General features: G+C 42.3%; 1 protein-coding gene across 3 annotated transcripts in view; it reads left to right on the forward strand.

Annotated features, from left to right (window-relative positions):
• Window positions 1–22,918, forward strand: part of DIP2B (disco interacting protein 2 homolog B) — a 258,083-nt gene extending 235,165 nt beyond the window's left edge. For 2 of the 3 annotated variants that reach the window (XM_023742402.1, XM_023742403.1), the window contains 12 exons: window positions 1,724–1,845; window positions 3,084–3,195; window positions 5,581–5,690; window positions 6,342–6,472; window positions 8,111–8,279; window positions 9,055–9,225; window positions 10,473–10,534; window positions 11,444–11,501; window positions 14,228–14,302; window positions 15,480–15,657; window positions 19,241–19,364; window positions 21,236–21,764. In XM_023742402.1, the coding sequence (XP_023598170.1) occupies window positions 1,724–1,845; window positions 3,084–3,195; window positions 5,581–5,690; window positions 6,342–6,472; window positions 8,111–8,279; window positions 9,055–9,225; window positions 10,473–10,534; window positions 11,444–11,501; window positions 14,228–14,302; window positions 15,480–15,657; window positions 19,241–19,364; window positions 21,236–21,488 (1,565 nt within the window). In that variant the 3' untranslated portion in view covers window positions 21,489–21,764. Of the gene's footprint in view, window positions 1–1,723; window positions 1,846–3,083; window positions 3,196–5,580; window positions 5,691–6,341; window positions 6,473–8,110; window positions 8,280–9,054; window positions 9,226–10,472; window positions 10,535–11,443; window positions 11,502–14,227; window positions 14,303–15,479; window positions 15,658–19,240; window positions 19,365–21,235 lie in introns of all 3 variants that reach the window. The other variant, XM_004388322.2, reaches the window with a different exon arrangement.
• The last annotated feature ends 3,958 nt before the right edge of the window (window positions 22,919–26,876 follow it).

The following is a 26,876-nucleotide window of genomic DNA, read 5'->3' on the forward strand; positions in this document are numbered from 1 at the left end:
GACTTTAAGCTCCATTATTAGACTACACACTATAAGAGGACAGGAACTCAGAGCTATCATGTGTGGCCATGTAGGCTGTGCATTCCCCAATTCCAGATCATTACCCACACAGACAAAGGTGCAAGCCCTGCCCCCAGAACTGTGCAGTGCGAGGGCTCTGTGGGACCGTTCTGCTGTATCTGCTCTTGGATCCCACCACCTAGCACAGTGCCTGGCACATAAAAGGCACTCAGTAAATGTTGAATAAATGAGTGAATGAACGAAGACTTCAGCTGCCTGCCTTTTGGAAAGCCTTAAAACAGATACTTTGTTTCTAGGAGTTCTCAGGAATGGGACCATTTCACCCAGTTTCCAAAAGAACATTGTACTTAAACTCTGTTAACTTAACATTCTTCATATTGTGATTGATATTTAGTATTCCTCTATTATTGCTATTTTCATCTTTCATGCTCTAATTCAACAACTTTCTCTTCATAGTAAGAGGAACTCAGAATTATTCGGTAATAGTTTGGTGTAAATATTAAAAATTTCAGGTGAAATATTTGAGTTGTCCCTTCCTTTATTTCGTCTGCCATCTAACCCACTCATACATCCATTATTCTTTTGGTCTTTTATCCCCCTTACTTCATTTTACTCCGATTCTTATTAAAGGTATTTTATTTACATGAATACTCTAAGATTTCTTAGAAGGTCGTCTGGTACAGGAATCCCTCCCACAGTGCTCCTGTGAGATGGTCTTCCATCTGTCACTTAAGAGGTGGTAATGCACCAGAGCATTTCCTGTGGAGGCCCCTCCCCAGGTCCTGACATGGCAGAGTCTTCATATCCAGTCATGCTTTGCCTGCCTAAAATGTCCACCCATTGATGGAGTGCCATCTAAGAAGCCTAATTGCACTTCACATAACAGCCTTCTAAATACTGAAAGAAAGCTCAGCTGTTCTTCATCCCTCCTCCCCCCATTCTTTTATTTTCCAAGTTAAGCATCCCTAGTTTCTGTAGATTTCTCCTGAGTTATGGTATCAAGACTCACTCCCATTCTCCTGGCAGTTTTTCTTGGATTCTATTGCTGGTGTGGCTTTAGCAGTTGAGAATTCAGTGGGGCTGTTTCAGATACTTCCGGAGTTTCTGGGTGAGGCAGATAGTTAATGCGCTCGGCTGCTAACAGAAAGGTTGTCAGTTTGTGTCTATCCAGAGGTGCCTCAGAAGAAAGGCCTGGTGGTCTGCTTCCAAAAAATCAGCTATTGAAAACTCTGTGGAGCACAGTTCTACTCTGACACACATGGGGCCCCATGAGTCAGAATTAACTCAAATGGCAACTGGTTATTACTTTCCTAGTTTTTGAATATTACAGTTGTACTTCATCTGCATAGGCTTATATGGTTGTTGTTGTTTTACCTAAATATAGTACCACAGTTTATTCTTTTTCACTGTTATTTTGTAATTTCAACCCTTCATTCCATCCTTCAGGTATCTTTTACTTCTGACTTTTTTATTTTAAAGTTTCTTATTCTTGACTTCTCTCTCTGTTTTTAGTTTATATCCTTTCTCCAGTTCCTTCTTAATTTTTCAGATTTCTTCTGCTGATGTCTCTATTCAATTATGGTCTAAATAACCCATCTGACACATGATTTAATAAACTGGTTTTGGAAGATCTACCTTTTAGTTTCTTGGGGATAGAAAGCAATTACAGGGCCCTCCTGACATGGTCTTCTGTGCCTTACAGGCATCGAGTTAATTGCTGCCTTCTACGGCTGCCTGTATGCAGGGTGCATTCCTGTGACAGTCCGACCTCCCCACGTTCAGAACCTAACGGCCACCCTGCCCACTGTCCGAATGATAGTTGATGTAAGTACCGAGTGTATCTTGTCTTCAGCTCATAAAAATCAAGATGAAAATGATTAATGATCCGCACTAATTTTTTAGTTTTGTTAAGTCAGGAAGTCAAATGTTTCCCCTGAAATCTACCTCTTTTCCTTAATCTGGCCTAAGTGACTCTATCATTATTCAGGAAGAAACTTCAGTATCATGAACATTGAGATGAAGCTGTCATTAGTAATTTTCCATATAACTTTTTTTTGGGGGGGGGCTCCCTTTTTAAAAAATGTCATCTATCTGCTATTTTTTCTGTACAGTAACCAAGGTAACTTCATATGCCAGACTCTGAATTGTCCCCAGTGTCAGGTCACTTGTATTTTTGTTAGTTTTTTAAATCTGTCTGGTACAGCATTAAAACGTATCCAAGGGGTTGCTTTTCCTCGCTCTGGAGGCAGTAGAAGTTTCTACAGGATAAGGAAATTGAATAAATCTGTATTGCATCATATCCTAACGTACTTTGAAGTAAAGGGCAGTCTTGGCCAGTGTACCGTTAGGTTATAACATTTCAGTTTATGTAACATTTTTTTCCTAAGAACTGCTGCTCTGTCAGCAGTTTGCGCCTGCAGCATAAAAGCCATGTTCGCCACAGATGATTTTAATACAAAGTCCAATTCAGCACAGTGCCCTTGTTATGTTCTGCAGAGCAGGCCAGAAAAGCAGAGAGGGGAGTTTCTTTCAGTTAACGCAGTTTATGTTGGAAGTAGGTCACTGCATTTCCCTATGTAGGTGTGCAGGAGAATTTAGGTTCTGGGAGAGCACACACCTGCATCCGTGCTCCCCAGATTCAGTATATTTTCTTGGTCTGGTAAGTTTCACCAGCCTGTGGCAAACGCTCACTCCTTCAGAAACGATTATCTGACTCCCCTGATTGCCTGAGCGGTACAAAATCCATTTCTCTGTTGTATTATCTTTATAAACTCAAGAAATTGCAAGATTCCATAATGAGATTTTAACTGTGAAATATTTGAGAATCACTATTGTGAACAAACCTGCTGAAATACCATTTTGTTTCAAGTCCAGCATTCTGAGAAATTGTTACACATTTCCAGAAGTAAAAACGGACCTCTTTTGCCTTACATGTATTATTTGAAAAACTGATACTGTCCTATCTGGTATGGTGTGTGAGATGCTTTTAGGAGGAGCCGAGCCTGTGGTGCCACATTGGGGCTAAGCCTCCTGGTGCTTATTTCTCTCCGTTTGTTTTCTAGGTCAGCAAAGCAGCTTGTATTCTCACCACCCAGACCCTAATGAGGCTACTGAGGTCCCGAGAGGCGGCAGCAGCTGTGGATGTGAAAACCTGGCCAACTATCATTGACACAGGTGAAAGGGAGAGTTTTCCAGCACCGTTGAAGGAGCAAGAACATTTACTGCCTGAGAATTCCTAGCTTCTCACACCAGAGATGTTTACACAGCCCTTACATCATAACATGTTTCACCTGCTCAGACAGAGGCAAAACTTAATATCCAGTCAGCTTGTGTTACCAAAGGACTAGATAGTACCACAGCCCAGGTCCAAATAATGCATCACAACACTCTTTAAACAAAAAGTGTCCTGCCGTTAGTCTTGGCATCATCAAAAGGTGGTTAGGTTTTTGTATTGGATGAGACCTTGTACACGTAGGACCATATAGAATACTGGGAACATCTGATCCTTGATTTCTAGATGTGATGTAGTTGATACAACACCGAACTAGGAGTTAGAAGACTTGGTTTCTAGTTCCAGCTTCATTACTTACTGCTCCTATCACTTTGACCAAGTGCTGCCCGTATAACCTTGACCGAGATTACCCTTTCCTAAAATACCACCTACCCTGCCTGGCTTACATATTTGTTGAGAAGATAAAATGCAATATTATATGAATAGACTCTGAAAGCCATAAAGTGTATGAATTTTATATAGTACTCATATTAAAGAAGGGGCTAAGACACGGAGAATCAGTGATGTAGGGAAAAGCATGGGATTTGGAGTCAGGCACATGGGGGTTAGAATTCTGATACTTCTGTTACTCTCTGAGTATCCTTACTAACTTGGACAAAACTGCCTGTAAAATCAGGGTTATTATAACTACTTTATGGGGTTGTGAAGATTAAATGACATAATGTAAAGGACCTAACACGTAATTAAAATAGTATCTTTTATTGAGCCTTTACCATGTGCCAGTCATTTAACATGTGCTACCTAATTTTATCCTCACAACAACCCTATTAGATAGGTGCTGGGTTTATTCTCATTTTACAGATAAGAAAACTGAGGCACAGGGAGGTTAAGTAAGTAGCAGAATTGAGATTCAAACCCAACCAGTGTGGCTCCATCCCCAACCTCTTAACCATTTCCCTACCCTTTTTTTCAGTAAGTACTATGTAGTACCCACCCACCTCAGCAACATTTGTATGAATTTAAATGCAGGCATGACATGTATTGGTGGTTACTGTGTGTGTCAGATGCTGAATTTGGTTTTTTACATATGTTACTTACAGACAGAAGTATAGTCATATGTAATATATAACATGAATGAACTGTGTTGGTGTTAATGATACCAATAGGTCTAGTATGGTTACTCAATCAGATTTCAGGAAGACCTGAGATGTGGGCTGTGTTATAGACAACAGGAAGGTTTCTTTAGGCACTTGAGTGATTAGGAGAACCACAGTTAAGAGAGTAGCATTGGTTTGACCAGAGATAGGGTCAATGGCAATGGTTGGAGCCCAATGATACAGAGATTTAAAACTCAGAGTCAGAATCATTTCTCAATTCAGAAAGCCGAGGGAGCCCTTATGGGGTTTTGAAGACGTGTAGTTGGGGCCAGAGACATCCTTGGGTTTGGCAGATATATAAAGCAAACTTTTAGTGGGGGAGAGGCAGTATCATAAATGAGCAAAAGAAAATAATTCCCAATTCTAGATTATCATTCTTAAAAATCTGCCATGTTAACATACATATACTGTACACTTTGGACGTGTCATCAGGAAAGATCAGTGGCTAGAAAAGGACATTGTGTTTGGTAAAGTAGAGGATCAGCAAAAACAAGGGAAACCCTCAATGATTTGGATTGACAAAATAGCCACAACAGTGGGCTCATAGGACATACCAATGATCATGAAGATGGCGCAGGGCTGGGCAGTGTTTCATTCTGTTATACATAGGGTCACCATGAGTCAGAGTCAACTGGAAGTCAGCTAACAACAACCACAACAACAAACTGTGTATAACGAACAACCTGAAACTAGCATGATAACAACAATAACTAATGCGTGTTGACCGTTTACTGAGTCATATGTTTTAAAAGTGCTTTGTGTGAACTAATTCCCCAACAACTCTATGAGGCCAGGTATTAGTCCCATTTTAGAGATAAGGAAATTGGGACACAAAGATGTTAAATAACTCCAAGGTCACATAGCTGATAAATGGTGGCACTGGGATTTGACGACAGCAGTCTGCTTCTATAGTCCATATTTTTGCCTATGTTATATTACCCCTCACTAAACTTCTATTAAATAAATTTACCTGATGCAGATTTGTTTGCTTATATTGTATAGTGGTGTCCTCAACCCCAAACCACCTCTAGGAATGACAGATCGTAAGCTTTAGCAGATCCCAGAAGCTAAATTTGGTCATAGCAAAGCCACAGAAAACCAGTGGAAGAGCAGTGATTTTCATGTTCCAACATGTCTGACTTACATCGCTTTTTCTCTTTTTCGCCGCAGATGATTTACCCAGGAAAAGGTTACCTCAGTTGTATAAACCACCCACTCCTGAGATGTTGGCATATCTTGATTTTAGTGTCTCCACAACTGGCATGCTTACAGGAGTGAAGGTAAAGTCATCTGGATATATTGACACACTCAATGCTGGTAAAATGTGAGGTCTGCAAAATACAGAGATGACCACTGCCGCAGGGACTTTAGTTGTAGAGGCCGAATGCTGGGCCAGGGACCAGTAGGCGGAGGATCAAGGGTCCCTGCTATATTTAAATAAAAGCATTGGAATCTGTGTTACGAAGTTTTCTGAACCTAGATAATAAGAGTTACAGTTAAAGCCAGCATGAAGTCATAGGTTCATGTTTCATAAAATTCACAATTGGCTAATGAACAGAAATACGTTACCTTAATTTAGACTTGAAGGAGTCCCTGGGTGGCACAGATGGTTAAGCACTTGTCTTCTAGCTAAAAGGTTGACAGTTGGAACCCACCCAGAGGTGCCTCTGAAGACCTGCCTGGAGATCTTCCAAAAGGTCACAGCCTTGAAAACTCTACGGAGCAGTTCTGCTCTGCACACGTGGAGTCTCCATCAACTCGACGGCAACTAATGAAAATAACAACAAATTTAGATTAGGTTTTGAAGCAAGGAGAAATGTACATCATTTTGAAGAGTTTGGGGGGAACTTAAACATCAGAACTGTTGGTAGAGCTGTTTTTCTGCCAACGGGATGACGATTCCATCCTGTTCCATGTTCCTTACTTTGCAGATGTCCCACTCTGCAGTGAATGCTCTCTGTAGAGCCATCAAGCTCCAGTGTGAGTTGTATTCTTCTCGGCAGATCGCTATCTGCCTTGACCCTTACTGTGGACTTGGCTTTGCACTCTGGTGTCTCTGCAGGTATGAATTGAAAAGCCATAGAAACAATGTGTGGAAGTATACTTTGGGGTTATAACCACCTCATCCCTTCCTTGCTCCTTTTATTTCGTAAAGTTACAATAAAATGTTGATGTTTCCAGAATTTATGCGCTTAATGTATCTCTGATACTTGTCTAGTTTTGTTTGTATTCCCTTTTGTCTTTTCTGTTGGTTTTAAACCTCATACAAAAGGTTAGTGATCTTGTTACCTGCTCTGTTCCATCCTGTAATACCCATTTTAGAAACAGAGCCAAGTAGAAGGATGATTTCTGGGTAAAACATGTCATGCTTTCACAGCTAGAACATACCCCATAGGTTTGACAGGAAGGGATACAATGAAATGGAATGATAGCATGTGGATGGAAGGTAGCAGGTTCGTCCTTGCCAAGTTGCTTCTCGCAGTTTAGCAGATCCCAACTGCTTCCACTGTCCATCTAGCGGACCTTGTCTCAGACCTGCATTTCCACCTCCTTGGTGGACATCTCCACAAATGCCTCACAGATGCTGGCAACTCAGCATCCTCTTTCTGTGTCCCCTAGTCTTTCTTAGGGTAGGAGCATCCACCTGGAGGTCCACACTAGAAACTTGGGTGTTGTCTTCAACTTCTATATCTTTATGTCTCACACCCAGTGAAATGTGAAGTCGCTTGACTCAGTTGTTCTTAAACCTGTCTGTACTTAAAAATCACCTGAGGATCTTTTAAAAAGGCAAAACAAAGACTTAGCAAAATTAAGTCTCCAGACTTAGTAAATTAGAATCCCCATAGGTGGAGCCTACAGTTTCTGTATTTTTTAATACAGGATTCCTGGGGTCCTAGTGATTCTGATCTATGGTTTAGGATTGCCAACTATAGATTTTACCTATAGTGTGTGACTGTCATTCCTTCCTTTTTATCCTGGCTGCACTGGCAGGGCTCAAGCCCTGATGGTCTATCACCTGGACTCTCATCACCTTTCCCAACTGCCTCTCAGCCTTCAGTCTTGTATCTCCAATCCCTCCTCTGTGTTGCTAACTTCACCCCAACTTAAAGCTGCAATGACTGCCTTTTGGGTTAACTCTAAACGTCTTCATGTGATGGTTAGGCCCTTTCACAGTTTGCACCAACCCCTCTGGTCTCACTTCTCACTGCTCCCCACGTATCTGTGTGCTAGCGTTTCACACTGGAATACTCTTTCTGATGACCTTAAACACACCATGTTCTTTTATACCTCTGGGCCTTTGTGTATGCTCTTCCTCTGCCTGGAACGCCCTCACCACCATCCCCACTTCCCCAGCCATTGACCATTCCTACTTCTCATGCCCCAGCTCAAGTGTCACCTACTCAGCAAAGCCCCCTCCCTACCACCCCACTTTCCCAATTTGAAGGAATTGCTCATTATTCTGTGATCTGTCCTTTGTTCATCCCTGAAGCACTGCACTTACCAGAGTCTGCTTTATTTTACAGTTACTGCGTCTCGTGGGTTGCTTAGGGACAAGGTTAATGCTTAGACCTTTAGATCTCATGTGACCTAACGCTGTCTTTGCACTCAGTAAATACTCGTTGGATTGCTAGTGTTCTGAAAAACATCAGGGTTTCTTGGATGAGTTAATACTGCCAGCTCTTGCCTTCCTTCCCTGCAGTGTCTATTCAGGCCACCAGTCCATCTTGATTCCTCCTATGGAGTTAGAAAACAACCTTTTCCTCTGGCTCTCCACCGTCAACCAGTACAAAATAAGAGATACTTTCTGCTCCTACTCAGTAATGGAGCTCTGCACCAAAGGACTTGGAAACCAAGTGGAGGTGCTCAAGGTGAGAAGCGGCTACAGCAAGTAGCCAGCCCTGAGAGGTTTTAAAGAAATGGGGCAGGGCGTGGTAATACCGGAGTAGGGGTTGACAGATCTGTCTGCCTATTTCTGGCCAGTCAAGTAAACAAGTTTTTATAAATCTCAGAAAATGTATTTCTTCCACCTTCCTAATTTAATTTAAGCTGATTCTTACTCTGTGTAAAGTAAAAGATAAAAGGGAACTGTGACCTCCAATAGGATTTTTTTTCCTGATAGAAATTTGAAACCTCAGAAGATTAGAGATTGGGGACTGTCCCCCAAATGAGGGTAGCTCATTCAGGTGTGTAATCAATGGTAATATGACCGACTGACATATGGGTAAATCATTTGTCTTTAATAGAGAAATAGGATCTCAAGGATGAAAAAAAGAGACAAGACATTAGATCTCCACGATTCTAGATTTATTGTTTTCTCCGTCCCATCTCTCCATTTGGAAGTAGGGAGAAATCTATGGCACAGAAAAGGGAGGGATAAAAATACATTGCTGAAGAATCTTAAGATTTTAAATGAAAGAGAAAAGAAAAAGAGAAGGAACAAATCTACCAGCAGCTTATGATTTTAGTGATAGGTCGTGGCATTTTCTTGTTTTCCAGAAGCTTTTGTCTTTTCTCTGCTTATCTGAGGTGAGAATACACAGTTCCTTGGCTTTTCCTGTCCACAGAGGTAGAGCAGTGGCCCTCCCTGTTCAGTTACTCTACGATCCTACTGACCTCTACCCTTGTCCATGGGTGTCTTTACAGACCAGAGGCATCAACCTCTCCTGCATCCGGACCTGTGTGGTGGTGGCGGAGGAACGGCCCCGCGTTGCCCTCCAGCAGTCCTTCTCCAAGCTCTTTAAAGACATCGGTCTGTCCCCTCGGGCAGTCAGCACCACTTTTGGATCAAGAGTCAATGTAGCAATATGTTTACAGGTGACCATTACGAAATCTTGTGTGCTAACAGATGGAAGAGGAATGTATAGTGCTTCAGAGCGTAGATTCCATGGCCAGGCTGCCTGGGCTGGAGTCCCAGCCCCACCTACTTGCTATGGGACTTTGGGCTTGTTATTTTAATTTCTCTGTGCCTCATTTTGCTCATCTGTAAAATGAAGATAACAGTATGGTAGTTCACAGGTTGCTTTGCAGAATCACTGAGTTACTAAGTGCCAAGTACTGGGAGCAGTGTCTGAAAGACAAACTCCAATATAAATATTTACTCTTACTAATAGTTTTATAGTCTATGCCAATGAATCAAAAAGATTTCTAAGTCCTATTTGAATTTTATTTTTATCCACTCTGTTTTTCTGTCTCTGTATTTTACATCTTTTTTGCAAAGGAAGCACACACAAGCCTGTATTCTCTTCTTCAGCCAGATGGCAGCTTTGCTATCTTATTCTTGGTGGGTAAATCACAGAAAAGGGACTAGAGTTAAGTATGATTTTATGAAGCTTGGAGGCTAATAAGGTCATATAGGCATGAACGAGCATGAGAGTAAAGCAGGCGGCGGACATGTGTGGACGCTGTCAGGTCTTCTGTGACCTGGTCGGTGACTTTGAGTAGCGTCAAGATGCTCTCATCTTGGGATCCCCTTGTGGGCCTCTTGCTGTCAGCTTGGGTCACTGGTGGTTTTGAAGATCCTTGTGATAACATTTGTTGCCTGCCTTATCCCTGCTTTGAGTCTCAGGGATAAAAACTCTTCCTCAGTTCAGTGACTACAGCCCCTGTGACAAGAGGGAGGGAGAGCAGAGGGCCTACTTTCCCAGGGGAGATGGAGAGAAACACTAGGATAAAGCCATGCTGTGAGTCTCTTGGCAGTTGTTGACTGCAGCCCTGTCTCACCTGGTACAAGAGAGGGTGAGTTTTCAAATTAGAGTCGAATTTTTCATGTCTGTGGCTCAGTTATCTACGTTGAAACCTGTGAGAGCCAGAACTCAACAGGACTGCCTTGTTTTTCCGGGTCTCGCAAGTTTTCTGCCTGTGATAGGGTGCAGTCTTACCACTTTTCTTTTGCTCTCTATTAGTGGAACATGTTTGTGTTTTCCTTCTCTGACAGGTTTCCACCTTAACAGAGGTTCCGGCTTCCACAAGTTTTACTGTATTTCTTGACTTGAAATGTGAAATATGGAAATACAGTTAATTTAAAATTTAAATTAATAATGCATTGATTTATTTCTCTTTAGGGAACCTCAGGGCCTGATCCAACTACTGTGTACGTTGACCTGAAATCACTAAGACATGACAGGTATGGTAGATTCATGGTGCTCCTTCTCTGTTAGACTTCCTAAGCATTTAAAGTTCTGAACCTCAAGAAAGCCAGCATTTCCCCTCACTCCTTTTATGTTTGTATTTTCCAGAAAGGGGACAGGAAGAGGGAGGGAATTAGTCCTTTATTATTAACACCTGAGAAGATGTACATTTATCAGAGAAACCTTTAATTCTCATAGTACCTATACTGTAATATTAAAATGTAGTGCTTAATGCTTGCCTGTGTAAAAGTATTTTGTGACACTAGATATAAAGTAAGCTGGAATAGGTCGACTCTTTCTTCTAAGAAGTTAAAAATAAAAAATGGCACTGACAAGATAAATGAGGCAGAGTAGGATTCTTGAAGCAACACTTTATCTGAACCCCATGGGTAAAAGACTTCCTCCTCATCAGCTTAGAAGGACGTTTTAGCTATGTCACCAGATGAACACCTGGCCTGAGGGTTCTGAGACTCTGCCCAAGCCCTACCGACTTTGGACGTGTACACGCACGTGACCCACAGCACTGACCCCACCTGCGCAGGCTGAGCATCTCTCCAGCGCAGCAGCGATTTTGCCTCTCAGGGACATTTGACAATGTCTGGGGTAATTTTTGGTTGTCACAACAGGGTAAGTGCTACTGGCATCTAATGAGTAGAGGCCAGGGATGCTGCTAAACATCCTGCAGTGCACAGACAGCCCCTACAACAAAGAATTCTCTGACCCAAAATGTCAGCAGTGCTGAAGTTGAGAAACCTTACTCTAGTGTGATGAGAAGCACGTTAGAGGTCTTGGGAGAGCAACATACACCTATAGAAGACACGGTGAATTCATTTTTTTAAAATTGCTTTAAATGTGAAGTCATGTTTTTAAAGGCTTGTATGTGGTAAATATTCCTTCTTTGGCAGGGTTCGTCTTGTGGAACGGGGTGCCCCCCAGAGTTTACTTCTCTCAGAGTCCGGAAAGGTAATTTGTTCTGTTAACCATTGGGAAGGTGGCCTCTGTGGAGAAGTAGTTCGATCTAAAGAAACTGGAAGCCATGTAACGCATGGGTTCTTTCTGCCCATGAATTAGTAGCCAGGACAAGACTTAATTTAAATGGGAAGATATTTCAACAATTCCAACTTAACTAATACTTTCAAATCCATATAGGTACATAGAGAAGAATAGTAAATTTGAACTTTGTCAATTTTAATAGATTTTTTTTTTTTAATCTGGCTTACATGTTAGTCTTACTGACAAACCAGCAGAATGTGATTTTGATTGTATTCAAAGTAAGTAAATGAGAAATGCATAGAAAGAGCCGATTCTATCTTTATAACCATTAAAACAAAACAAAATCATTGCCATTTGAGTCGATTCCAACTCATGACAACTCCATGTTTTACAGATTGGAACTGTTTCATAGGGTTTTCTTGGCTATAATCTTTACAGAAGCAGATTGCCAGGTCTTTCTTCAGCAGCACTGCTGGGTAGGTTTGAACTACCAACCTAGATTAGTAGTCAAGAGCAAACCATTTGTGCCACCCAGGGACCTTCTGACTATTACAGGTAGGAAAATAGAGGTGACAGATATAAGTTGGATTGGGGAGTGTGGTTTAAGATCAGGGAAGACAGACGTGTATTGAAAGTTCAAAGAGAAATCATAAGGGGGAAGAGATTAAAGACATTTGAGAAAGGAAACATCTTTGAGAGTAAGAGTTGTTAAATAAGAATGAGGCTTGAAAATGTTAAAGGAGAGATTTAGTATAAACAGTTTACTAAGGCTGATAGAACACCAGCACAAGCTGCCAAGGTAGGCAGCTCCTGACGTGGGTCTCAGGCTCTCTTCTAGTGATCCTAAAAGGCAGAGAGAAAACAGAGAAGAAAAAAAGAGATTCTACTAATCTCTCCAATGGCATGTCAACCCCTTGGGGAGCTCACTACACTTTCACTCTTCCATTTGAACGCTTTAAAGTGGCATTGGGTTGATTTCATTATTGTCTTGTCAGCCTTCATTTATGGGGTCAGTGGTGGTTCAGTGGTAGAATTCTCACCCTCCATGCTGGAGCCCAGAGTTCGATTCCCGAAACAATGAACCTCATGCACAGCCATCATCCGTCAGTGGAGGCTTGTGTGTTACTATGATGCCAAACAGGTTTCAGTGGCGCTTCCAAACTAAGACAGAGTAGGAGGAAAGACCTGGTGATCTACTTCTGAAAACCAGCCAGTGAAAACCCTGTGGATCACAACGGTCTAGTTCACAACTGATAATGGGGATGGCACAGGACCAGGTAGCATTTTTGTTTCATTGTGCATGGGGTCACCATGAGTCAGGGGCTGACAACTTAGCAACAGCAACAGCCAGCTTTCATTTGCCTCAGTTCGAGGTTGGGCACACCTCAGGTGCATCCAGAATGTGGTACCTGGTCCAGACTATAGGAGACATGGTCTCTTCTCCCTCCTCCTTGAGGTTTTAAATGTCTGAGCTCAGGTAATTACTATAGGACTCCTAAGTAACCTCATAGTTTAGAAACTTAGGATAAGAAGAGAGATTTAGGAGGGCAGAATAGGGTAAGCAGAGAGGCCTGCCTTTTTTTTTTTCTTATTGTACTTTAGATGAAGGTTTATAGAACAAACTGGCTTCTCATTAAACAATACACATATTGTTTTGTGACATTGGTTGCAAACCCCATGACATGTCGGCACTCTCCCCTTCTTGACCTGGGGTTCCCTATTATCAGCTATCCTGTCCCGTCCTGTCTTCTCGTCCTTGCCTCTGGGCTGGTGTGCCATTTAGTTTTGTTTTGTTTTATGGGCCTGTCTAGTCTTTGGCTGAAAGGTGAACCTCAGGAGTGACTTTGTTACTGAGCTAAAAGGGTGTCCAGTGTCCATACTCTTGAAGTTTCTCCAGTCTGTGTCAGACCAATAAATCTGGTCTTTTTTTGTATGTGTGAGTTAGAATTTTGTTCTGCGTTTTTCTCCAGCTCTGTCTGGGACCCTGTATTGTGATCCCTGTCAGAGCAGTCGGTGGTGGTAGCCACGCACCATCTCAGTCTGGTGGCAGCTGTAGTGCTTGTGGTCCATTAGTCATTTGAACTAATCTTTCCCTTGTGTCCTTGGTTTTCTTCATTCTCCTTTGGAGAGGCCTTTCTTTTGTTAGACCCGGGGCCATTCTTTCTTTTCCCTCCTGAGGGAGATCCTGGGAATGGGATGTCTTTTAGGTTCTTGGAGACTTGGATGTCTTTCCGTTCTCCTGCAGAAGTTCCTTTAACTCTAGCATGAGCTGTCTGCTGGAGTGAGGTCTCTTGAGCTACTCCCCTCCAGCTGCCTTTTCTCTTTTAACGGGTTTTACTCCTTTTGCCTCAGTGAATGAAACAGATCATGAAAAAGGGAAATGGTATGGTTATGTTATAAAATTCTTGCTGTTATGGTCCTGTTCTACAGTTTTCTCATCCCTCTGAAGAGATGGTAACTGGCTCACTGTTTTATTTTTGAGGATGAATCTCACTACACCTCTGGTCTCCACTGAACTGAGCAGACTGAACAGTGAAGGCAAAACAGGCTTGTCACTAGTGTCCCTCAGGGTGGTTGCTGTGACGGCCACTGTACTTGACTTGGGCCACTCCCTCACTTCCAGGTGGCTGGGCATTTCCTCGAGGCCAGTAGATTCACTTGAACTCAGTCTTTGTGTTTACCCTTTTGATTTTTAGATTTTACCTGGAGTCAAAGTGGTTATTGTTAATCCTGAGACCAAAGGACCTGTTGGAGATTCTCACCTGGGAGAGGTTTGTATAATTTTCATTTTCACTCTGAAAAGTCAGCAGTGAAACATTTTAGGGTTCACATTCTAGAAGTTAGTAAAACTGTGGTTTGAATTTTCTCCCCCACTGTGAATAGAGTTTTAATCTTTCTCTGGGACTGAAATGGACAGAAGGGGGAGATTGGGACAGAGATCAAGAGATTTAGACACCCAAACTACAAATAGTCCCTGATTTGTCCATGGACGTTCCTTTAGCTGAAGAGGAAAATGGACAAGTTGTACCCATTCCACCCCATGGTTTAAGGGACAGAACTTAAACGAGCCACAAGTATAAAATATTTTTTAATTCATGTTTGTATTAGTATAAACATATTTTAAAATACTTCTCCCCCCACCCCAATCTTGGACACTGATGCTTCATCCTGCAGCTTAAAGGGAGAACTGTTGTAGGTCACAGAACCAGATGGCCTAGACTCTGCCAGTAAGCAGCTTCTCAGTACTGAGCAAGTTACTTAACCTGTTACGGTCTCAGTTTCTTCATCCACAAAATGGGGATAATAATAGCACCTACCAGTTAAATCATTGTGACAGTTAAATGCATAGTGCCTGTGCCTGTAACTCACATGCAACAGTGCCTGTCACCTAGTGAGCAGTACTCAGTAACTGCTAGCTGTTGTTATTGTCACTGTTAGCTATTACTCTGTGTACATTGTAAATTTAAGTATCCTCTGGTATTCTCTTGAGGGCTTTATACCACAGTTTAAGAAGCACCAAAATGAATCCTCAGTGTGTTTGTGGGACTCTGGTTGAGGATGAGAAATGAGCCAGGAGGCAGTGTAGCATCGTGGTTCTGAGCAGGACCTGGAGCTACACTGGTGTGGGTGTGAATCTCCCAGTTTCTGCATCTTAGGCAAGTTACTTCACTCCCTGTTTCTTCATCTTTCAGATGGGAGTAACAGTAGTGCAGATCATAGAACCAACAGTGATACAGCATGTGAAGTACTTAACTCAGTGTCCAGCACATAGTAAACACTTGCTGTATCTTAGCTGCCTTTATTATTGCACTTGTGGTGGTGGTGTGGTTGTGTGATGTTACCATAAAAATGAGATTAAAGAATAAAAATAATCTGTCCCAAGAGAATTGAATTGACACAAATTAATGTTCCTGGTGAAATGTGACCAGTGCCCTTCTCTCGTTGTAGATTTGGGTGAACAGTCCCCACACAGCCAGTGGCTATTACACCATCTATGATAGTGAGACTCTTCAAGCTGATCATTTCAACACTCGCCTCAGCTTTGGAGACGCTGCTCAGACACTCTGGGCTCGGACAGGATACCTGGGATTTGTCCGCCGGACCGAGCTCACAGCAGCCACTGGAGGTATCTTCCACAGCAGCTTCTCCCCTTGGTTGTGTTTGCATTTCAGCCAGCAGCACTGGCTGGCCTCCTTCACCCTGCCTTTGGATTGTGGCGTGTGTGTATTTAGTTATTTCCTCCTGTGGTTCTTGAACCCATACATTAATTTACATTCGTTTGAAGTAACACTTTGCCCATAAGGAGTATCTACGAGGTAAGCTCTCTGGCCCATGAGGAGTATCTAGGAGGTAAGCACTCTGACCTATGAGAAGTATCTACGAGGTATGCTCTCTGGCCTTTGAGAAGTATCTGTGAGGTAAGCTTCTGGCCTGTGAGGAATATATATGAGGTAAGCTCTCTGGCCCATGAGAGTATGTAGGAAGTAAGTTCTCTGGCCCATGAGGAGTATCTAGGAGGTAAGCTGTCTGGCCTGTGAGAAGTATCTAGGAGGTAAGCTTTCTGGCCTGTGAGGAGTATATATAAGGTAAGCCCTCTGGCCCATGAGGAGTATGTAGGAGGTAAGCTCTCTGACCCATGAGGAGTATCTAGGAGGTAAGCTCTCTGACCCATGAGGAGTATCTAGGAGGTAAGCTCTCTGGCCCATGAGGAGTATCTAGGAGGTAAGCTCTCTGGCCCATGACGAGTATCTAGGAGGTAAGCTCTCTGGCCTATGAGGCGTATATACAAGGTAAGCTCTCTGGCCTGTGAGGAGTATCTAGGAGGTAAGTACTCTGGCCTTGAGGAGTATCTAGGAGATAACCTCTCTGGCCTATGAGGAGTATCCAGGAGGTAAGCTCTGTAGCCCATGATGAGTATCTAGGAGGTAAGCTCTCTGGCCCGTGAGAAGCATATAGGAAGTAAGCTCTCTGGCCCATAAGGAGTCTGTAGGAAATAAGCTCTCTAGCCTATGAGGAGTATCTAGGAGGTAAGCTCTCAGGCCCTTTAGGAGTGTGTAGGAGGTAAGCTCTGGCCCATGAGGAGTACGTAGGAGGTAAGCTCTCTGGCCTATGAGGATTATGTACAAGGTAAGCTCTCTGGCCTGTGAGGAGTATGTATGAGGTAAGCTCTCTGGCCCATGAGGAGTATGTAGGACGTAAGCTTTCTGGCCTGTGAGGAGTATGTAGGAGGTAAGCTCTTAGGGCTGCTTCATCGTCATCCCTGAGCTATAGGTTAGATCAGCTGGGCAGTGAGAGGGGTGCCTGATGGTGAGCAAACGCCGCTGCAGAACATAGACCCTTAGCCCTACAGGCCTGACTCCAAACCCTGAACAAGCTCCTGGGACAGCTGTTAACAGGTTTTAGCTTTTTTACCCCTGCACAACTAACCTCTTGGAGGGGGCGTCACTTCTGAGGATCCATCTTGCTGAAGTGCTCTGGCCCCTAGGTGTCTCTTGTTGGATGCAGGACTGCTTTTTGGCAAGGCTCTGACGTCAGGCTTCCTTCTAGTCATCCTCTGCCCAGTTGATTTCCACGGCCTCACTGCTGTCCGCTTTCAGCCGCCTTCCTGACTAGCATTCATAGCATTTAAAAATAACCAGCACTAACCATATCATGTACTTTAAGAACTGATACAGAGAACTAACTGGACTTTAAAGGCCTGCATCAGACCACGTCATTTCTCCCTGGCTCCATTCTGACCAGTGTCCTTAGTTTCTCCATATTTCATGGGGGGCAGGATAACACAGTAGAGAAGACACAACAGCCCTAGTCAGGCACCCTGAATTTGAAGCCTGCCTCTGCCATTAGCTGTGTGACCTTGAGAAATCACCTAACCGCTCAGCTTCCTGCCTGAAAAATGGGAGATGATGGCTCCTGCCTTGTGAAAATTACGTGAGATTAAATAACATGATGCATTTACCCCACTTTGGTGAGTGGCATCTGGGATCTTAAAAGCTAGTGAGCGGCCATCTAAGATGCATCAATTGGTCCCAACCCACCTGGAGTAAAGGAGAATGAAGAATACCATGGACACAAGGGAAGTATTAGCCCAAGAGACAAAAGGGCCACTTAAACGAGAGACTTCATCAGCCTGAGACCAGAAGAACTAGATGGTGCCCGGCTACCACCAATGACTGCCCTGACAGGGAACACAACAGAGTCCCCAATGGAGCAGGAGAAAAGTGGGGTGCAGAACTCAAATTCTAGTAAAAGACCAGACTTAATGGTTTGATTGAGACTGGAGGGACCCTGGAAGACATGGCCCTCGGACTCTCTGTTAGCCCAAAACTAAAACCATTCCTGAGGCCAACTCTTCAGACAAAGATTATACTGGACTATGGGACATGAAATGATACTTGCGAAGAGTGTACTTCTTAGCTCAAGTAGATACATGAGACTAAATGGGCAGCTCCTGTCCGGAGGTGAGATGGGAAGGCAGAGAGGGTCAGGAACTGGTTGAATGGACACAGGAAATCAGGGGTGGAAAGGAGGAATGTGCTGTCACAGTGTAGGGAGAGCAACTAGGGTCACATAACAATGTATGTATAAATTTTTGTATGAGAGACCATCCTGAATTGTAAATTTCACTTAAAACGCACAACAATAAAAATAAATAAAATAAAAATAATATGATGCATTTAGATGCCGACAACAGTGTCTGGCACATAATAAGCCCCCATGAGATGTTAACTGCTGTGTTTCTGTTGTTTCAGCCTTTAGGAACCTTCCCAGGTGATGATGCCTATCAGCAACTTTTGCAGGACCACCTTATTTCTCTTTTCCCAATAGTTTCTATCACTTTGTTTTGCTAATTTTTTTAGAAATCTACCTTTTCCAGAACATATTGCATTCAGTAGACCCAGCAAGATCATCTTCCTTTTTTGAAATGCAGTACCTATAAGCAGCATGTAGTCTTGTATATACAGTGTGTTCATAAAATCTTTTTGGAAAAAAAAACAGGATGAGATTTCTGCCAGATGACAGACCTATTAATAACCAGGACTAGTCTCTCCGTGTTCTATAATCTTACTTCTTAGAGCTACATTCCTTGAAGGTGTCTAAACACAATGAGACATGTTCACCTCCTCCTCCCCCTTGCAGGTTCTCTCCTTTCTCCCCCCACCCACCGTCATCTGGCGAATTCCTCTTTATCCTTAAAAGCTCAGCCCTGGCTTCAGCTCTTCCAGGAGCCTTCCCGGAACCCATGAGCGGCACTCAGCGCATGGCCTCTGCTCCTCAGTGCCTCACACACGCTCCTGTCACTGGGCTCCTACAGTACAGTGTTATGCCCACTTGTATGTCTGTCTCTCCTGCTAGAGTGTCAGTGTCTGCAGAGCAGGAATCATGTTTTGTCAATTCTGTCTCCCCAACTACTTACTGGCACAGAGTAGTAATAACAATTAATATTTTTTGACCACTTACAGTGTGCCAGGCGCCATGGTAACTGCCTTACATGAATTATTTCATGTAGTCTTCATAGCAGCATTTATTAATATCCCTCTCTTACAGACAGGGAAGCAAAACTTAATTTGCCCAAAGTTACACAGCTGGTGAGCAGCAGAGCCAGGTGACATATCAGGCAGTCTGAACCCTGTGCTCTTAACTCCAACATTATGTTGCTCTCAATATGAGTCTGATGAACCACATTGCTCTCTTTTTCTCTCTGGTAGAGCGTCATGATGCGTTATATGTAGTGGGAGCTCTGGATGAAACACTGGAGCTGAGAGGATTGCGATACCACCCGATTGATATTGAGACCTCAGTGTCTCGGATCCACAGGAGCATTGCTGAATGGTAAATTCCCCAGCACAGAATGTGCTTCCCACCTAAGCTTTAGTATTAATACTGATCTAATTAGTCAGTCAGCCATCTGTACCAAATACCCACCTACAAACGTAAGATTCCAAGGGGAGTAAGAAAATAAATAGACCCTGATTCTTGTCTTGGGCGTGCAGTCTGCTGTGGCCGACAAAGCCTCTTCACAGGAGCCGGACGAGGCCGTGGAGACACTTAGGGTCTCTGGACCCTCTATGGAGCAGAGCCCTTTTTAATGATAAAAAACAAAATAGTTGTCATCATTTTTGACTCGTGGCAACTCCGTGTGTGTTAGAGTAGAACTGTTCCATAGGGTTTTCAGTGGCTGATTTTTTGGAAGTAGCTCACCAGGCCTTTCTTCTGAGCTATCTCTGGGTAGACTTGAACCTCCAACCTTTTAGTTAGTAGCCAAGAGTGCACCACCCAGAGACCTCTCTTTCAGAGTCTTATAAATGGAAGGAGCCTAACAGACCATTTGCCTGCAGAAAGTCAATATAGTATGGTGGAAAGAACCATGACCTTAGGTCACAGACCAAGCTTAAAGGCCCAGCTCTCCACGTAGATGGCTTTCCTCATCTGTAAAACAGTGTCTCTACTACTTCCTGGCTATCTGGAGAATCACGAGAATGTGCTTTATAAACTGTTACATGTTAAACCGATGAAAGGGATTATTATTATCTCATCCAATTTGCCTCTCAGTGCTGGAATTCCCCCTGTATTTCCCCTAATAAAGGATCGTCTGACTTTATATTGACTTAAAATTCCCCTCTCTGTATTTTTACCTATTGTTTTTATTTCAGATTCTCAACTATACAGAATTCATCCAGTTTCTACAAACTTAAGTTGATGTGTCCTTCCTCAGTTTTGTTTTTTTCCATTCTAAATAGCCACCATTCTCTCATTGGTTGCTCATGCTTTCCAGAAGCTTCTTTGTCTGAGATGTTCTCCCCTTGGTCAGAGTCTTTCCCAGACCTGAGCAAATGCCTAAAACACCCAGGCGGTACAAGCAATGCACAGAAGCTGGGTGCCATGATTACCCTCTAATTCCTGGCACTTGACTTTTAATGCAACCAAGTACTGTATTCATTTTTCTTTAATGATTGGAATCTCTTTTTTAAAAGGCAGTTTAACACTGCACATCCAAAGTCAGGTCACACTTTCTGATCCAGCAGTCCTGCTCAGTGTGAGGTGACACTCTATCTGTGGCACTTTTATACAATCGGCAACGCACTCGTGTGGGGCGCTGAGAGCTCAGATGAGTCAGGACTCCCCTCCCACTGGGTCTAAGAATATTATTTTAGTCAAAGCTCTTATATTGCAAATAACAGAAACCATGTTCAAAAAAGCTTAAGCAAATGAGAGAGTTAATGGAAGAAATTCCCGGCTAGCTTAGAGGATCCAAAACGATTCTAACTAACTGGATCCTAGGAAAGCTTGGAACAGAGACAGGAAGGTCTTAGCAACCACTGTCCTCTCTCACTTTTTCTGCAATTCTCTGAGCAGTCACTTCATTCTCTTCCTGAAGAGCCATTCTCTGCACTTCTCTGCACACCTGGCTGCCCCAGAATTGTCAAATCTGTATGTTCTCTTTTCTAGTAATCACCTAACAACTTTCAATCCTACTTCCAAACTCCCAGGAGATTTTGACAGGGCCGGCTTAGGTCATTTGTCTAATCAACTGTAACCATAGGGGCAGGGCCATCTATTACAGACATGGCAACTGGCCTTCTGGTGGGGTCCCAGAGGAGAAGTCAGTTTTAGGGAAATAGGGTTAGGTCTTGGGCAGGGCAGATACTGTAAAAATGCTCAATGTAACGACATGTTAACCGAATGTGTCATTGAAATTCCAGTGCTGTGTTCACGTGGACCAACTTGCTTGTGGTGGTTGTGGAACTGTGTGGCTCTGAACAGGAAGCCCTGGATCTGGTCCCTTTGGTAACAAATGTGGTCCTGGAAGAGCATTACCTCATCGTTGGTGTCGTGGTTGTTGTGGACCCAGGTGTTATCCCAATCAACTCCAGAGGAGAGAAGCAAAGGATGCACCTCCGTGATAGCTTCCTAGCTGACCAGTTAGACCCCATCTATGTGGCTTATAATATGTAACCAGCCTTGTGGGGACTGTGGGGGGCCAGTTCTGAAGAACCACAAGGACCGAAGACCCATGACTAGAAGCAAGTTTTAAAATGATGTGAAACAAGCTGAGATGGCTACATTATCTCCTTCATCTCATCCTGTGGGATTCTACAATCACACAAACACAGCAAAGGAAATGCTATGGTGGCAAATGTAAACAATGTTAACAGCTTATTAGACATGAGCTTTGACATAGCGTGAGCAGCATGTCACTAAAGCAATTACACGCATGTTGCATTTTTTTCATATGTTGTACATACTTGTATTTTTATCTAATGCTGTTTTAGAATTTTTTAAGGAAGTTTATTGAATTTACATGAAGGGGTAGTCTGAGTTACACAGTTACCCCACTCTGTACTGTATTTTGCCATTTTACTGTAGCTAGACATTCTGCAGGTTTTGTTAACATGGAACTACTCAGCTTACTTTTATTTGACCCATGAGCAAATCAGATAACCCACTGAATCTGAGAGTTACTTCTTTATATATACGCTTCTTGGCTGTAAAACGTTTTGACCAGTGTTTTAACTATGTAAATAAGAATTCACATAATTCAGCTAAAGAATTGAAGAATTCGCTTGCATAATTAAAACAACCAAAGTAGAAACATTTCGGCTTTGAGAGAATTTCAAGATTCTCTGTTTGTAGTGTAATTAATTAACTAAAAAGTGAAAATTGTTTGCAGGTTTTTGCTGCACATTGTACTATGTCTGCATTGGCTGGTGTATTTTATAAACTAAAGCTGCCTATGTTTGTTTTTAAAGCTTGCATCCCCGGAATCAGCTTAAGCATCATGAATTCAGCCTGTTGCTATGAGCTGAAAATCTCAGTTTAAAAATCAAAAATGTTAAGAAGAAGCTAAAGTTCATTAGCTCCTCCCCTCTTCTAAGGAACCGCAGTAACTCACTGTGGCCCCCAAGTTTTGAAACTGTCTTTCAAACTTAGAATGACTACTTAAGAATTTAGAATTTCCCTTTTTTCCAGGCCCATTGTAAACTCTGTCTGCAGTTTCTACATATAGCTTCTCTTCCATGAAAACTGAAGCTGTTCTCTGTTCTTCCAGTTCATGAGAGCGGAGATTTAAAAAAAAAAAAAAGATGGCTGGGAAGGCAGTAAATCAGTAGTTACATGAAACTGTAAGGCCACATAACTACAAAACTCAAAACTGACCAGTTTTGTTTGCCAAAATACCCAGGCTTATGCTGAAATAGGGGAAGCCTGATGTATGCAAGGAACTCTTTTGAAATGACTGGTGCCCAGGCCAAGCTGACTGAGCATGGGACCGAGTTTGACTTTGGCTTGGTTTCCTTTCTTTGGTCTGATACTTCATGTATTTGAATATAGTTGAATTTTATTATTTTTTTCTTACAGAAATATTTTTAAAAAATAAGAAAAAAAAACCCTCAAAGTGAACAGAGTTAGCTTGTTAAATCAGAATGGGTCTCTTTGACCCATTCTGATCTATTGTGTAAATATTTATTTAGACTATTTTAATAATACATATTATTTACCCCACTGTAACATCATGTAAACTAAATATGTTTTTAAACAATTTTTAAGACTTGTAATTACTCTGAAAATAAGGTTTATAATGCAAAGACGAGACCCTGCACCAGGCCAGCACTCTCGGGGGCTGCCCTGCACCAGGCCAGCACTCTCGGGGGCTGCCCTAACAGTCTCATGACCCAGAGCCACTTCATGACTTCGTTTTTCATAATTCTCTTTTCCTCCCAACTCATTCTCCACAGAGGGCAGACTCCAGACATTTTCCAGTTCCAGATCTCTTTTTCACCATTTTGGATAGAATTAATTTACACATGATGGAAGAGGTTTTAGGATGCACAGGAAAAAAAATGCTTACATTAGGGCAAGCAAGAAATCCCAGTGACTAGCAATGCTTTGGTTTGCAGAGAAAAGAGCCTGCTTGTTTGTGGAAAGTGATTTTTCTTCAGATAATTTTTACTGATTTACTGGACAAAGCAGGGGATCATGGGGATTAGTTAAATTGTTCCATTTCCACAATCAATTCTTAAAAAAAAAATAGAGTCTATCCTAACCTAATTATGGCTTGCTTTGGTAATTCTTAATAACACAAGTTAGGGTGTCAGCATCTAGAGCTACATTGTCCTATAGAAATAGATTGTGAGCCACATCTGTAATTTAAAATGTTCTAGTAATCCTGTTTTTAAAAGTAAAAAGAAACAGGTGACATTGATTTTAATATATTTAACCCAGTATATCAAAAAATACTATCATTCAACATGAAATCAATATAAAAAATTATCAAGATATTTTACATACTTTTTTTTTCCATTTTAAGCTTCGAAATTCAGTGTGTATTTTACACTTAACAGCACATCTCAATTTGGATTACCCACATCTCAAGTCTTGGGAAGCCACATGTGGCTAGTGGCTCCCATGCAGGTTTACACTCATTCCTTCAAATACAATATGCTGTTAATTGCAGAGTGTAGCTAACTCCCAGTTACTTAAACTGAAAAAAAAGAGAAAAACAAACCCACTGCCGTTGAGTCGATTGCAATTCATAGCCACCCTGTAAGACAGAGTAGAACTGCCACATAGGGTTTCCAAGGCTGTAAACCTTTATGGAAGCAGACTGCACACATCTTTCTCCCATAGAGCGGCTGGTGGGTTTGAACCGCCGACCTCTAGGGTTAACAGCCAAGCGCTTAACCAGTGCACGACCAAGGCTCCTCCCAGTTACTTAGGGGCTGATTATCTAGTGTTGTAGTTCCTTGGGCCTTTGATTTATCTTTATTGTTTTGCTTTTTGCCTTATGGCTGCTTTTACTATCTTTATCATATCCCCTAAGCTAGAATATGCTAGTGGAGGAAAGGAAGCAGAGATCTGTCCTTGGGGAACTCTACCGGCAGCTCTGATAAAGTATCCTTTGCAGGGGAGCAGAGGCCACTCATTAGCTTACGTGGTATCTGTGGGTCCATCTGCAGATTTAATGCCTGGTCTGTCGTGGATGAGAGCAGACTTGGGTAAGAAAACTTTCCCTTGATGACACAGTGCTCTTGCTCTCTCCACATTAAGTAGAACCTTTCTGAGAGAACTGACTCTGAGGGCTGGCCCAGAGGCCATTATTGACAAAACACAGCCTTGTCAATCCTGGGGACTCATTCTTCTGAGTCCTTAAGCCTATGAAACAGAAAATTAATAGCAAGCCCCCTTCTCAGTTAAGGGAAATCTATTCATCTGTAAGTTTCTGAACCTCTTTCTCAGCAGAAGTAACTGAGATAGATCAGGAAGTCACTGCTTCAGGAGAAATGTAGGCCCTGGGGATTCTTAGAGCTGTACAAATTCCATCTTCTGCATCAGTGAGACCAGCGTGCTGATTGGCATGAGCCAATCCACAACCGGCTTTATTTCCTTCCTGCCTCAGAAAGGGCCCGGTTCTCCCCAGTACCAAGTCCTTTCCTTAAGAAGTTGTGTTGCCTCAGGCTATTTAGGGACCATCACCTGTCTAGTGGTCATATGAGTATGTCTTCTTACATTAGTTCTTGGGGAAAGCTTGCTTAATGCTTTTGTTGATCAACAAAGGGCCTGAGGCCTTAGGTATTTTGTTAAGGTCTCTGCCCCAGGCATGGTGCTCAATATCTTGGCCAAATAAATTACTTTCCTTGAATATCCAGGAATCTTTTAGACTAAAGCAATGAGGAGTTATCACCTCACCCTCAAACTCCACATGATCTATGCCTTAGTGTTTTTTTTGTCTGCTTTGATGTAAAAGCGAGGGTATTTGGAGCAAGAAGCTGCAGTACCCCAAATACACAGTCAGCCTTTTCTTTATCATTCATACATTGCTGGTTTAGGTATATGTAGATGGGCCATGTTATTTGTTCAGAGGAAGAGACTGTAAAGATATAACAATAATTTTTTAGTCCTAAATGCTGTTTTGTTTACTTTCTGTCAAGATATTTACCAGTGTGAAATACAAACTATAGTACTGTGTAATTATGTATAAAGTTTTTTTTATTTATTTGAAATTAGACTAGGTATACATTTTTAAATTTAACATCTGGCTGGACAGTGTTCTATTAACTCATTGAATGTGTTTCCTTTGCGTTGTGTTAATAAATATTGATGCCTGATGGTGTTTAATCCTTCACACATTGGGAGGGGTTAGGAAATGACAGATTTTAAACTTACCTTCAGGTGGTAAGACACAGTGGTAGCTGGAGTGGTCTAAAGAAACTGTGCACAGAGATCAAAAGCCAATGCTAAAAATGGAGGCCAGATCAAGGGACAGTGGAGAGTCATTTTGAAAACAAGAAGCCTTTTGTCAGGACTTCTCAAAGTAACAATTATAGTTTAGTTTTTCTCCTACCCATATGGCATTTGGCAGTTTTAAACTATTGATCATAAACTTCACAATAAACTGAAGGAAATTTGAATTTTTTCTAATTTGTAACTTGGGGGGACTTAGCTTTTCCTTAAGTGATACTTCTTTGTTCTTCCACTTCCTGGTTTCAAGAAACTTGATTGGAGCCCATTGAATCCTACATGTTTGCAGACACAGAAACTTGTCCTTGAATTATGGTTTGGGTTATTTTGGCAGCCGAGAACATTTTTTCATTTAACAGACATTTATTGCCTGCCTGTCCACTAAGTTCAAGGCATTATGATAGAAGCTGAAGTAGAGAGAGAAAAACATCAAGTCCCTGCCCTGAAGGAGGTGCAGGAAATCAATCACAATACAACGGGTTAAGGGTAGAGGTGGACTGTGGGAGCAGGTAATATAGGCACCAAATCCAATGGTGAGGGAGAATAGTTGGTAATAGCAGAATAGCATGCTAGAGGAGGTAACATCTGGACTGAGCCTTGAAGGGTGAGACAGCCAGAGAAGATAAAAAGAACAAGCAGGAAGGCAGAGTTGTGTGGGTGTATTCTGGGAACTGCTATCATTACTAGGACACGGGGCTTAAGGGAAGAAAGGTAAAAGATACTGTGGAGGGCCTTGTGCTGAGAATATAGGATTTTTATCCAGGAGGCAAGGGAGAGCTAATGATGGATTTAAAGCAGAGGAATAACATGCTCAGATTTGTAACAGAAGACTATTCTGGCAATCATAGAAAAAATGGATTGGAGTAGAGAGGGAAAGGAAGGTAAAACCAGGGGCAGGGGGACCAGTTGGGAAACCTTTCCAGTAATTGCAGCGATAGGACAAGGGCACTTTAACCAAGACAGCGACAGTAAGACTGAAGAAGAGAGGCCGTACGTGAAAACATTGGCAACAGTAAGATTTCAATGACTGGATATTCAGGGTAAGGAAGAAGGAGGAATCAAAGATAACTCCTAGGTTTCTGGGTTGGGGAGTTAGGTAGATGAGGA

The sequence above is a fragment of the Trichechus manatus genome, unplaced genomic scaffold, assembly GCF_000243295.1.
Source record: "Trichechus manatus latirostris isolate Lorelei unplaced genomic scaffold, TriManLat1.0 scaffold00209, whole genome shotgun sequence".
Classification (NCBI taxonomy): domain Eukaryota; kingdom Metazoa; phylum Chordata; class Mammalia; order Sirenia; family Trichechidae; genus Trichechus; species Trichechus manatus.